Source organism: Glossina fuscipes, unplaced genomic scaffold (assembly GCF_014805625.2).
Source record: "Glossina fuscipes isolate IAEA_lab_2018 unplaced genomic scaffold, Yale_Gfus_2 1, whole genome shotgun sequence".
NCBI classification, from domain to species: Eukaryota; Metazoa; Arthropoda; class Insecta; order Diptera; family Glossinidae; genus Glossina; species Glossina fuscipes.
The window spans coordinates 35265638-35280333 of record NW_023998415.1 but is presented as its reverse complement, the minus strand read 5'-3'; the positions used below and the strand labels follow the sequence as shown (position 1 = coordinate 35280333).

General features: G+C 35.5%; 1 protein-coding gene across 1 annotated transcript; it reads left to right on the top strand.

The window, feature by feature from the left end:
* Positions 1 to 9279: 9279 nt before the first annotated feature.
* LOC119632213 (possible lysine-specific histone demethylase 1) lies at positions 9280 to 12207 on the top strand. Its single transcript, XM_038025019.1, has 2 exons — positions 9280 to 10941; positions 10991 to 12207. Exons 1-2 carry the CDS (start codon positions 9368 to 9370, stop codon positions 12129 to 12131), a joined length of 2715 nt encoding a protein of 904 aa, XP_037880947.1. The 5' UTR covers positions 9280 to 9367; the 3' UTR covers positions 12132 to 12207.
* The last annotated feature ends 2489 nt before the right edge of the window (positions 12208 to 14696 follow it).

Sequence of the window (14696 nt, the reverse complement as noted above, 5' to 3'; positions counted from 1 at the left end):
TCACCCTTGCTGTATATGATCGCGGGTTGTCATGTAAATCAATGAAATTCTTGCGATTGACGAGTGCAGGAGTTTTTCTTGCAGTCCTTGCAGCCGCTGGACGTATCTATCCGCAGTAATCGTTTTAATCCGATTTCAAGAGCTCCAATATCGCGTTTAAAAGCTTGTCGTCCAAGTCGAAAGAACGTCCCGCCCTCGGTTCCTCCTTTAAAGTCTATATCTCCAGCGCAGAATTATACAAACCAGTTTCTAACTGCCCGATCAGTTATGCGCTACATACGCTGTACATATTTCTTTAACCGTCGTCTTAGCGCTATTGTCTTGTCTAAATTCCCAAAGCATTACATGTCGAATATCCAATAATTTATTGACTGTCCACTTCATAGGTTAAAAAAAAACAATTGAATATAACATGCACCACATAAAACAGTTGACAAAAGACTAACTGAATCTTCCCTTGTATACAGTGAGAATAAAAACTCGTTTGTTTCGGTGAGGGTGCGTAAATACGAACAATGGATTCTATCTACGTGAATCGGAAGTTATTTATGACTCGACCTATAATAACTTGCGCTTAGATCGATTTCCTTTATAATTTTTATCAATTAACTGAAGAATAGCTATCAGGATCTTTGGCGAATTTTCGTTTCCGCACCCAACTGACTGATGCAGGCAATGACATGATAGAACATATCCGATCTAAGTCGGACCAAAGGCGAGTGTCATGTCTTCGTCATTAGATCCTAACAAAGCATTGCCGGGTGTGTGTTGTCCTGTCTGCACTATACTAACGGATCTTTTGAACAGTCAGCAATATGCGTTTGGTAACATTTGCAACAATTTCCTTTACATAAAGTGAAGTGTAACGTAGAGATCTTTTGCTGCTCCATTATTATTTTTTGATCAAATTGCTTAAATTGCCGATAATGTACAGTTACGTATCAGTTGTCCGTTGCATAGTATACGCACCAGTTCTGCCAAACTAAGCGATCATCTTGAAAGCGTCGCTATGGGGACAAAATTTAATGGTCGTTATCGTTAAAACTAAATGTATCCATATTTGGTTAACCAGCAGATCTCACCAGCAGAATAAAAGTTAATATAATAGAGTTTGATGGTGAGAAATAGATCTTTAACATGGACCAATCATTCAAAATTCTAATATACCTCAGCATTCTGCGATGACTTACTTCATTAAGTATTTGGATTTTTCCCCACTACTACTCGTAAGAACAATATTAAGTAGACGTGGTCTACGTGGATAGCGATTACCCAAAAATTTTAAAAAAGACTCCATGCCGTGATAAATGCTGCTATAAGCGTTATTGCTATAATGCGTAGTACGTAGAGTTCGCAGTACGACTGCAATTCTATACAAATTTCTACGTTTACTTTACGGATAGAAGCAATCGATCAATCATGTTGGTCGGAAAGAAGAAACATGTGTCGCAGGAGTGACAGCAAATAAAAAATGCATTTGCTTATGAATTCGACGTCATCGTTTCTGTTGAATACTTCATCCGAGTAGCTAGCTATAGTAGCATATATCGGGTGCGAGAAAAACGCCATTTTCATCTGCTTTAAAAGTGCAAACTTGGCATCACTTACTCTGCTATAAAGGATTGAAGCATATTGCATATAAAGCGCAACTGTACTGCGCATTCTACATAGAGTACGACAAAAACGTCCCCAAAATTGCAATCTTTCGGAACAAACCGATACGGCCTTCATCATTTTATAAATGATTACCTTATTGGTCGTCGTAAAGAATCAAGCAACGTAAAATAAAATCCCAAACATTTTTCGAGTGTTTCATATCAACATATATATATGTATGGAGGTTTTGGGGGCTGTCAGAGCAATGGCACAGCAACGAACTGCTTTTCATTTCGGTGAACGAATTTATGATTGTGGTTTACCCGCGAAATGGCTAATCTGCTGCTTTTTTGCTATCTTCTAATGTTTTTGGTTTATTAAAGATATGAAGGCGAATCAAGTTTAGTCAGGCTGAGGGAAAAATTCACCCTACAAATGGCTGTAGAAGAAAGTTAGCGTCAACGCATCTAATATGGTTGACAATCAAATTTAAGTCCGGAACTTATATCTTCATGTTTTCGTCATTTTATTATTTTTCACATTTCTCATTACAAAGCGAAATCTGATGATCACTTCCTTGCTACTTATGTCGTAATTTTTATTAAAATTTCCCCCAAAAATAAATTATCTTTTGCTTTATGCAAATGATACACGTATCATATACGTATAGAGTATTAAGCCTTCACTAAGCAAACATTTCGTATGATATCGAATTAAAAATTAAGAATTTCTGAAAAATGGAAACAGAGAAAAAAGAAGTAAATAAACAAAAACAATTAACATACAATTCTATATATGATGTGTAAAGGCGTAACGCACTTTTATCGGCTTAGTTAAAAATTGTCAATTAAATACATGTGCATAGCATACATACACATGCAGAGAAGAGTAACGAGTAGTGTCGCAAATAAAGAAAAAAAACAATAAAATAAAACAACAAATTACACAATGATAGTGATACCCACACGTCATGAATATGACCACAAAATGGTCAGAGCTCTCGACACACTTGTTGACAGTGCATAGCTACTTATATATATATATATATATATATATGTGAGGTGTGCTAAACAATTTCATTCAACACAACCAAACCAGTCAAAAGCCGTTGACTTTGAACTTGTTGTGATTCCTATTGTGCTTTTCACTACTTTTATTCTACGTATGACTTCGCTTTTAGTGTTTTTACTATAGTTATTTATATATGTGTATACGTCAGGAGTGGCAAAATGCCAGGAATGGCAAACTCAGAAGAGAGTGGGCCCAGAAGGACTAGAAGAAGCTAAGAATGATCGTAGAGGAATATGTCTGCGAAAGCGATAGGCTTAAGAGAGAACAGGCCAGGGGGAATGTGACACAAGAGCGATGTAAATCGGTAAAGAACGACCAAGCAATCATGGAGCTAAGATAAAGTGGGCCAACTTTATTCATGTTTACAGTGAGAATGCGAACATTGTATGGCGATTTTCCTTTTCAATACCATACGTGAAGTTACTCAGGTCCCTATCATTATTAAAATGACTTTCTCTTTGCAATCGTGCATCATCCATTCCTTATCTGAAAATAGTGTTAAATGAAATTTTAGAAATTATTGCCTTAAATACCTCTCACAAGAAAAAGTTCAATTTCACTCTTCCTTCGGCATACGCGAATAAATTAGCTACGCTTTTTACAACTTAATTGGTGGAAATATATCGCAGAGAGAGCGAGCATCAACTGTTGTCATCAACCCACCAGCTAATTAAAATATGAAGGTTAATCTGTAATACGACAGAGGGACTACCAACTCAAAAACCTAATGATATTTACAAGTTTTACGCCTACATCGTCAAAGCTTAACTTTATGGCGCCCGATGGCAAATGGATTATATAAGAACAATAAATGGCTCTCATGGAAGAGTAAACTACCCATCATTTAGAAGGCAATTTTACATTTAACATGAAAAAATTCCGTCAAGCGTATGAACCATTTGCTCCCATCGGACGAAGATTTTTTTTTTTTTTTTTTCACTCAGGGGACTTCCTCTATTCGTGTAACCTGGCGACGGCCAGAAAGAAGGAGACGTGAAGAAAGGGAGCGATGTAGGGTAGTGGCCGCAGCCTAGTGGGCCTGTGTGTCCAAAGTGAGATACTCACTACAGCTACGAGCAGAGTAGACTTTACTAGGCTGCGATTGGAACCAGCGAATGCTAAGTTGTTAGTCGCTGTTCTTGGCTACTTACTCGCCCGGTCTTGTGGACGCGGGAGAAGATGACGTTTTTCTAACACTTCAATATTTAAAGTAGACGCGATTTTTAGCTGTGGCTATAGTCAACGGGTAAGTAGGAGAAGGACACGTCATGGAAAACGTGACGCCGTGACGTGAATTTACACAGTTTCCTAAAGCCTAAGGCGAATAGTCTACAGAGCATTGGTTTGCAGCTTGTGCGCCGACTCTCCACCACCCATCCAATTGATTACCTTTACTGTGTGCAAAGACTCTTAAAGAAAATAATCAGGCACGAGAAACCAAGACAAACTTCAACGCGCTCCCTCCGTTGAGCTAAAGCCAGTCTCCAGTCAACTTTTGACCACTATTTCCTCATACTTGTCATCCGTAGTAATTTTTTAGAGGAGGCGCAACTAGCCAATGCACAATAATGAAGGAAAAAATTCTCATTTTAACAGGCACAAGCATAAACCTTCACGAAGAAACTCTACAAGCGAGTCAGGGCAGAGAAGAAGAATTTATCACACTTTTGCTTTATTATATTATTTTTCCTTTATTTAAAATATTAATTTAATCGCGTTTCTCTTAATTGCCGCCACATGGCTTGTCTAGTTTGCATTTGCTCTGCACTTTCCTTTACATCAAAAACTGAACTACGCAATTTCTCCCAAGATGTTTGAAACTGTAATAACAGACTTTGATACGAATGCAGCAACGACTCTAGAATGCTGATAGATTCACTTGGAATCGTACCATTGGTATTATCTGCATCGTTTCTCATGATGAAGAATGCCACGGAATTGTTGAATGAAATGGAAGCAATTAATAAAATTAAAACTTTTGCTGAAAGCATGCTTCCCAACTTAACTAACTGAAGGAAACGCTGTACAAGATACTAATAACAAATTTAATTCGTCTCTCGCTACATTATAAGATAAGATAGTCTAAATATTTGCTAATTCTGACTATCTTTTGTGTTTACTATAGAGTTTTTAAATGCTATTATAAAAAAGTTATGACTCCACCGCAAACTCATACCTTTTATGGCCGAAATTTTATAAGTAATATCAGACGATCGCTTCGCTTTAAAAATGATGAGGAGAACAGAAACGCGGGCGCATGAATTGTAATCAACTAAAATGCTGAACAAAATTAATGCATTTGCATACTCCATCATCCACGAACTATAATATCGAAAGAAAGCACATAATGCCTTTGTGCTTATTATAGTTGGACGTACAGCTTGCAGTTTTGCCCATTGTAACGATGCAAATTTTTGCCAACATTTTAAGCGTTCTGCATCCATTCGCTTTGACAAAATAAAAGTCGTGCGATTAATATCTCAGCCAACATATGATCCTATAGTCGTCATTTACGTTTTTATTACAAAAAAAGAAAGAGAAAAGGAAACAAAAAAAAAAAAAAAGAAATGATCCAAACCAGTTTCAACACCTTTCGCCCTTCGTTAAATTTCGTTCGAATGTCGCATAAATTGCGGCGTGTAAGTCACAGAAGAAAATCGACAGACCGACCGGCGAACTTAAATCGATCAACATCATAACATATGGATATTACATACAAACGTACGTACTTAACATGCCATGTGCCACAAAGCGTAGCGTATGCTATAAATAATTGAATAATATGCGATTTAAAGTAAGGTGTCTACGATGTCTGGTCAATCCGTCAAGTTTGAAGGTAATATTAGATGAATTTATATATTTAAATTTAGACTCATTTCGTTTAGGAATTTATATCATAGCAATGTCCAACCCGTACCCAAGAAGCATAGCCGCACAATCTACTCTGCAATAGACATGGTATGGAGACCACGATCAACTAGCAGCTGCTAAGGCAACTGGAATACAATCCGAATTATTCACCATTTCGACGAAAGTAAACTCATTGCAATGGATATCTCAAAGGCATTCCACCGACGGGTGGCTCTAGTGATGTTCTAATTACTCTTAAAGCTGATCGCGATTAGTGTCGAAAAGAATTTCACTCGATTTATATCGAGTTACCGGAATAACCGTTCGATGAGAGTTGTAACTGATGGATGGAATATCGTAAGGCACTCTTCTTTCACTTTCCTTGACTCTTCCTGGACAGAATCCTATTTAAACACAACATCCTGTGGCACTCATTCGCTTTTACCCTGAGACCTAGCAGCACCGACATGCACCACAAACGCTAAATGATGAATGACACCTTAAATCGAGACCCAATAAAAATAACAGAATGGGGCCAAGCTAATAGGCCACCAAGACTCAGTGCTGTAATGAGCAATTTCGCTCGTTTGGTGGTGTCAATGTAAAAGAATCGGCAACTTTTGATGTTCTAGGCATGAGAATACCAAATGATGTTCATTGGACAGAACATGTATGTGTTCGAAGTGTCGAAAGATACAGTCAAGAGCGTCGGTTTTTTTAAAGAGGTATAAACAATCCGATAGCCGTATCATTTCACCGCTTGTGTCCAGTTAAGATTAGAGTATAACTCGCATGTGTGGGCGTGGTTTCCAAATGTTGTTTGCAGACGATCGGAGCGCATACAACGAAAAGCTGCATGTGTTGACGCGTATCCAAAACGCATCGGCGTAATATGGACTATGTAGTGCTGATGTATAGGCACATCCAGCACAAGTCTTCTATACAAATAAAAGAGTCCACCTCTCTCCTCCCTCCCGTCCTTCAACGGGATTACAAAAATGTCTTAGCATTCCCGCTTACTGGACCTCCTTGCGGCTAGTCATTCTTCAATCAGACTGCGCGCCTTTGGAACGATCTACCCGCAAGGTGAGACGTTTCCCGTCGTGTGTGCTGTTTTCACGTTTAAATCAAAACAACGACTTTGCTTCCCTCTCCTTCCATACTTATCTAACCGACAATCCGTGCCTGCACGTATATTGCGGTATATCATGTGAATGGATCTCTGCTCTATAGGTAGGTGGAGAACGTTCTTATTCGCTTGCCTAGCTGACTGAAAATAGACAACACATAGAGAGTTTACTTGAAAGCAAGAAGAACAAAGTTAATATATCCATACAAATAAGAATTTCGGATTATTAATGAATTAAGTGAAACACTGAGGTAAAAATAGGAATATTTTTAATACAATAAATAATACTTAAAATGAATGATATTTAAAATGAATCCTTTTCTTTTTCGCAACACATCATGTCTATGATCTTGTTATCCTACGATTGCCTGTCGAAGCCTACGAAGGTTAACAAAAGATTGAAAATTGAAAAACTTTCCAAGCCTGACATGCCTGAAAATTTCGGTACGATTTGTTATTCATTCTTATGGTGGGAATATGCTTTCGTATCTTCGAAACTGGAACTGATACGAAGAGCTTGAATATAAGCTGTTTCTACCTTCCAGCAGCCAAGGACTTTAACCTGCGTATTAGGAAATTTTATCGTCGAATGAGTTCCAGGCGCTTTAACAACCGCGCGAATTATTCTCTTATCACGAAACGAGACAAAACACGAATTTGCGAAACTGATCGTTTGACGATTCCACGGCTATTTCTGATCTTTATTTCCAAAACTCATTCTCCAATACTGTATGCACACTGTACAGAATTGTGCATGATGGAAGGACGGAATAGTATCTGTACTTAAGAAAAAAACAAGATAAGCCACCTGACACTTTGCCCCGCTAGAGATAAATAGCAAATAACCAAAGCGTCAAACGCAGTTAACGCATTTTACTTAATGCGCAACACAATATACAAAATCGGTTAAATGTCTATCGAGCTTGCATTGCATTAATAAAACAAAATCATACGATTCGAAAGAATGACCATACAATTGGGATTCATTTACATGAATATTAATGAAATGCACAATTCATAAGAGGAAAAATTTCTGAAAAAAAAAATACTTTTTTTAAGTGAAAAACCATTTTTTCCCCCACAAAAATCGGTAGCAATATAAAGTAAATTAATTTTCATTTCCTAGACTTTAATCTACTCCCGGGCTAGATCGTTCGCCTTACAGTCTAACGTCACAATTCCGTAGTCTAGTTCTCCTACTCTCACCGATTGCCTATCCTTAAAAGGCTCCTCACCTTAGCCAACATACGAGAGAGAAAGAGGAAATGCTGACACCATTTTCTCTATATCTACCGAAACCAGCTGATATAATTTCGAATGTCATAACCCCTCCAGGTTCCGATCAAATCGTACAAGTTCCTATACTCTGGCAATTCGCCCAGAGTTTGTCTACATATATAAAGAGCATAATAATCGCAGATAATTCAGAATAAGATAAATATAGCATACATGAGTAATATATACACTTATACTAATACAATATAGAATTAGGCACAGACAAAAAAATATAATATAAGGCTTAATAATAATAATAAGAAGAAATAATTATATACAAGTAAAAGAGGAATGAGAACCAAAAGTGTCTGGCCAAAATGATTTTGAGACTTCGGTCCTCGCAGTTTTCATAAATAGTTTATTGTTTTGCTCGATGTTGAAAGCATCGACGAACAATTATGTCTAGGTACCAAGAAGACTTTCTCTTTAATCTTGGTATTGTTCTTGCTTACGAACTCGATTTTTTATAAAAACACTTCAAGCAGAAATCATTTGAAATTTTGGAACTGACATAGTCATATTTATTTGATCTATCTCGCAGCCAGAGTCACGAAGAATACATTCAGGTGCAGGAATAATTTTCGCCATACCTGTTAAATAAACTCCTCTCATTTCCTTATCAATATCAATGTAGGGTGAAAAGTCTTTCAATTCATCGTTGGAAAGTTAAATGCATGGTATGTCTTGACGTCCACCGTCTGAAATATTGGACATTTCGGTAGTAGGAGTTAAGCGAAAACCATTTATCAAAAATTTTCCTTGTCTTTGAGCAAGACCTTTTGATTTTGTCCCATTCTATTGATATACGCCTCAGAAAAAAGAAGGGATTACTTGCCACCGCTAGGATGTTAACAGCATTGTTATAGTAATTTTCTTATTACAAGTAAATTTGTATACTACCAGAAGAAAGTTATAAAATAAACTCACATATCCCTTGCAATTTTTCAACGCGTTTTCAACGTTTGTTTATTTAGTTTCAAACAATTTTTTTCCCATTTTTTACAAATTTCTCATTGGATAACAATTAATGGCTACCTGTAACGAGTAAATATTCTAACCACATCAACAATTTCAAATATTTACAACGATATATAAAGCGTAGATATGGCAATACCTAATAGGTTCTTGTACAAACTAGAAAATTTCCTTATAAAAATTTTACTACCACTAGCGAGAGAGTGCGGGGAGAAAATTCAATTTAACCATAATGCCTGTATGTGTCTATCCATGGCCTAGTTTGTTACCAATTTTGAGAATGCCCCCTGCCGGCTATCATCATTATTTCCCTTTAAACATATTGTTAACGTTCCCATCTGACTGCCCTAAATAAATAAGACAAAGCATAAGTGTTGGATTTATTATTGAGAAAGACGAATGAATTGTGAAAAAAGTTATTTCTAAATAAAAGGAGGAAAAGCAGTTCGAATATTAATCATAATAACTATCATGTCTATTAGCAATGCAGACGCTGATGACCTATTTTTCTCATCTGACATAGGAAAACGTTTAGTAGAGGCCGCCTTGGCAACTAATGAACCCACAGCAACATCCTTAAAGACATTCAATAACGTTGAACCTATTGAATGTGTGACATTAATTAGTGATGACTCGGATACTGAGCTCTCACCGAAACGAAAAATACCTCAAACTGGCGGTGCAGTGAAAAAGTATGCCGCCGATGAAGACTCTAACGATGCCCAATTGACAGCTGATGAAAGGCGTACTAGCCGTCGAATTAAGCCGAAGGTAGATTATACTAATAAGTCTAATGTTCAAAACAGTGAAGAAAAGCCGGCAACACCGTCTGGTATGCAGGCTGTAGGAACCAGTTCTTCTACAACGGAAAAAAAATTAGAAAATAAACCAAAAAAAAATGAAACTTCTCGCAGCCCATTTCCCAAAGAGATAACTGACCCGCGTGAAGCCGCTGCTGCTGCTGCGGAGGCTTATAAGGAAATTCTTACAGGCTTGGAAGGGGCAGCTTTTCAATCCCGCCTACCGTTTGATAAGATGACTTCTAATGAGGCTGCCTGCTTTCCTGATATAACGAAAACCGGTTTGGTTGCACAGCGTGTATTTCTAAATATCCGTAATCGTTTGCTGCAAATGTGGATAGAAAATCCCAAACTACAGCTGGTTTTAGAGCAAGTGCTTAAAGATATGGAGCCACCATTTGATAGTGATCCGAATTTGGTGAAACGTATTCATTCATTTCTAGAGCGTCATGGTTTTATAAACTTTGGTATATTTACACGAATACGACAATTACCAATGAAAAAGCTTGGAAAAGTTATAGTTATAGGGGCAGGCATATCAGGTTTGGCGGCTGCTCAACAACTGCAACAATTTGGTATGGATGTCATTGTATTGGAGGCTAGAAATCGCGTAGGTGGACGTATTGCTACATTCCGTAAAAACAGCTATATTGCTGACTTAGGTGCTATGGTCGTGACAGGCGTCTGGGGCAATCCAATGACTATTTTAAGCAAACAAATCGGTATGGAAATGGTGCCCATACGACAGGCTTGCCCACTTTTTGGAGCAGGCGGCAAACCAGTACCAAAGCATAAAGATGACATGGTAGAACGAGAATTCAATCGTCTATTGGAATCTGCTAGCTATTTATCACATCAATTGGATTTCAATTATGCAGGAAATACGCCAGTGTCATTAGGTCAAGCATTAGAATGGATTATTAAACTGCAAGAGAAGGCGGTAAAAGATAAGCAGGTACAACACTTGACTCAAGTCTGTGAGATACAAAAAGCAATTATAGAAAATCAAACCAAAATAAGTGAAGTTCTAGAGTCTATACATAAGCTAAAGAGTTCGCATAGCAAGTTGTTGGACACTAGACCAATCCGTACCGGTGAGACAGACACCGCGTTTATGGAACATGAGTTTGAATTGAGAGCAGCTGATTATGAATGGACGAAAGCATATAAACAATATGAAGAGTTGCTGAAAGAAGACGAGCTCTTGCAAATGAAATTAAAAGAATTGGAAGCCAATCCACCAAGGTAGGTAAAATATTTGTTAAGAAATAAAAACTGATCGAGTTTTTTGCAGCGATGTTTATTTATCATCTAAGGATCGTCAGATACTAGATTGGCATTTTGCTAATTTAGAGTTCGCCAACGCTACCCCATTGAATAACCTGTCTCTAAAACACTGGGATCAAGACGACGACTTTGAATTTATTGGTAATCATACCACCGTACGCAATGGCTATTCATGTGTTCCCATCGCTTTAACTGAAGATCTAGATATACGCATAAATACTGCTGTTAAAGTTATCAAATATTTCCCCACTGGCGTGGAAATCGTAACTGAAAATGTGAAAACTAACAATTCCTTAGTTACCTATAAAGCCGATTTGGTTCTTTGCACCTTAACCTTAGGTGTTTTAAAAATAGCCACTGCTAAAGTGCAATCCCAACAGGCGAATACAGTAAAGTTTGTACCGCCTTTGCCCGACTGGAAACAACAGGCCATACAACGTTTGGGATTTGGTAATCTTAACAAAGTTGTATTATGCTTTGATCGAATATTTTGGGATCCCAATACGAATCTATTCGGCCACGTTGGCAGCACAACGTCCAGCCGTGGTGAATTGTTTTTATTCTGGAGCATATCCTCGTCGCCAGTATTACTCGCCTTAGTCGCTGGACAATCGGCTGCCATTATGGAAAATGTCTCCGATGACGTAATAGTCGGACGTTGCATTGCCGTATTAAAAGGAATTTTTGGTAATGGCTCGGTACCGCAACCCAAGGAAACGGTAGTAACACGTTGGCGAGCCGATCAATGGGCTAGAGGATCCTATAGTTTTGTATCTGTCGGCTCCTCGGGCAGTGATTATGATTTATTAGCTGCCCCGGTAATACCGCCAAATCCAACCAATCCAAATCCTAATCAAGAATTGGACGAATTACCTCGTCTTTTCTTTGCCGGCGAGCACACCATACGAAATTATCCTGCCACAGTACATGGAGCTTTTTTATCCGGTTTACGTGAAGCCGGACGCATAGCCGATTATTATTTAGGTTATCCTGAGGGCACACCGCCTGACATCGGATATTCTGTAATCGAAGCGGCTAATTCAGCTTCGGTTGGAGATACAGTGGATCTAGTAGATATAGTCAATTCATGTTCTTCATCCTCGAAAAATTCCGATGACAAATGCAGTCCTAACGACTGCCATGAGTGATGTTTTTTTAATGACTTAATACAATTAATTTAGTATTTTTTTTTTTTTTTTTTTTTAATTTTTGTTTTAACATTTTATATAAACTTTGTTATTTCATGATAGAACACAATTATATGAAAATCATTTTAATGGCGACCACGTAATTAATTCCATTTTATGACACAATACACTATAAGGTAATTTGACTGGCATACAAACCTTGTCTAACGAAACCAGGTTTCGATAAATATTTAAATTTTTAATACAAACTACCTAATAAAACACAAACGTTTTGTAAAAAAAAGAAAAAAAAAAAAATAAAAAAAAAAAAAAATAGAAAAAAAAAATAGAAAAATAAACGGAAAAAAAGCAACTGCTATTTTTACAAGCGGTTAATTTCGTATAAAACGAATTTCAAATGAGGAACGACATCTTTTTTTTCAATATTAGTGATCTAAATCCTAAATTATCTTATTCTATTTTTTTCTTTTTTTTTTGATAAAAAAACAACTTCAGGCCTCTCTTTGTAATGACTATTAGAGAGCGGGTGATACTCATCTATATAGGGTTTGTTGTCCACTTTACCACGTTGTTTATTGCTGAGTGTGAGTTACTTATAAAAGATGGTTTTATACTAAAATATCAAGTACGACTTTTTGGTTTTTTCAAAAACGAAGTAAAAAAATCCTATATATATATATATCTATCCTGTACATAATCATATATATATATATATATATATATATATATAGGATTTCTATGTTTTTTTTTTTTTTTTTTTAGGACAATTTTAAACAATATAAAGTCAATAGATGTTATATTTTCGTATATTGTAGTTTGAATAACTGAACGATTTTTCGACATCAATAAACTTAACTGCGCAACTTATCGGTTATATGCGTACTTTTTTCAAAATCATAAATATTCAGCAAAGTTTCAGTAAATATTTAACTGTAAGCAATAGCTCTTCTTTCATTGCTCCTTTTTTTAAGCAATCGTACAAGTTAACGTAAAAAAAAGAAAAACAGAAAATTGTTAACCTCTCAGCCAATAAGAAAAATTAAATATTGAATTAAAAGAGAATTTCTTAAAACAATTAATAAGGAAAATTAATAAAAAGGTCATTGAAATGATCATTTTTTTACCTGAACAAATAAAATAAATTTGTGCATCTTATTCCGACAAAACAAAAAACAAAAGAAAAAAAGCAGGCTAAAAAAAAGGCAAAGTATGTTATTTAATTATTAGCGGTAATTGATAAAATTCACCAAAACCTTAACATTTATGTAAAATAATTTAAACAGAAAAAAAAATATGTAGAGTTTATTTTTTATGTATAATCTCTAAAGAGTAATAGCATTTTGTTATAAAAAAAAAAAAAAAAAAAAAAAAAAAATTGTACTATTAATTAAAATTAATATGGCCCTGGCACATTAAGAGGTTAATAAACTTTAACGTCAATAAAAAAAATTAAAGCTTCAAAAATTTAGATAATGCAATGCCTTTCTATACCGTACCGTATCATACACATCCACTTATACTCGCATATGTGTGTAAATGTTCGAGTACAACATACAAATCGATACTTTCACCTTTTCGATAATAAAAAAAAAAAAAAAAAAAAAAAAACCAAAAAAAAAAAAAGACTTTTTTTGTTTGTTTTTTTTTTTTGTTTTTAAGTTTTAATGTCTCAAAGTTTATAATTTTCGTCTTTAAATGGCTAACTTAGGTGCTACATAAAGTCTACGTAGACTTTAAAAAGTCTTCCAGGTACTTCCGCGTTATTTGCTTTATCAATCAATAGATATCTTTTTAATGATTTCAAAGGCAATCAATTAATCATTTCCTTCTTGTCTTTTTTTTTTTTTTTTTTTTTTTGATTTATACATTTTCACTTGCAGCTTTTACTTAGTTAACAAAGACTCAATTACATTAAATTGTAAAACAAAAAAATAAATAAATAAATAAGTAAATCAATAAATAAATAAATAATGATTCTTTTTCGATTTCCATGGTTTTATCTATTTAGGTCTTTGGGTCAGTTGGCCGTTCAAATTGAATTAAGAGAAGAGAAAAAGAAAGTCAACAGAGTTCAATGAACCTTGTGTTTTTTTTTTTTTTTTTTTTTTTTTTTTTTTTTAATATATTGTAAAGACTTCTTAATCATGTTCATGTAAATGACCTAAAGTATGTATGTAGGTAGGTAACTAAACGTAACTAGACGTAAATCCGTTCATAATAAAATAATTGATGCGTAAATTTATTTTTGAATAGATCGGAATATTCGTTGCGATATGCGACATGCGTATACATGTACACGTGTGCATGTGCCTACTCACAGAACGAGCAATTCAATCAAAATATGGGTAAAATCTTTGAACCCGCGAGATAAGATACCTAATCTTTTAACATAAAAGCGATGATTCTCTTTTCTTTTCTTTTTTTGTTGTTGCTTTCATTTTTACTTTTGTTTTAAATTATTATTAAAATGCGATATTTTGTTTACTATAGTTTTTATTTGGTAAATAACATATATAAATGTATACATACATATCTATATATATATATATATATATATATATAGAT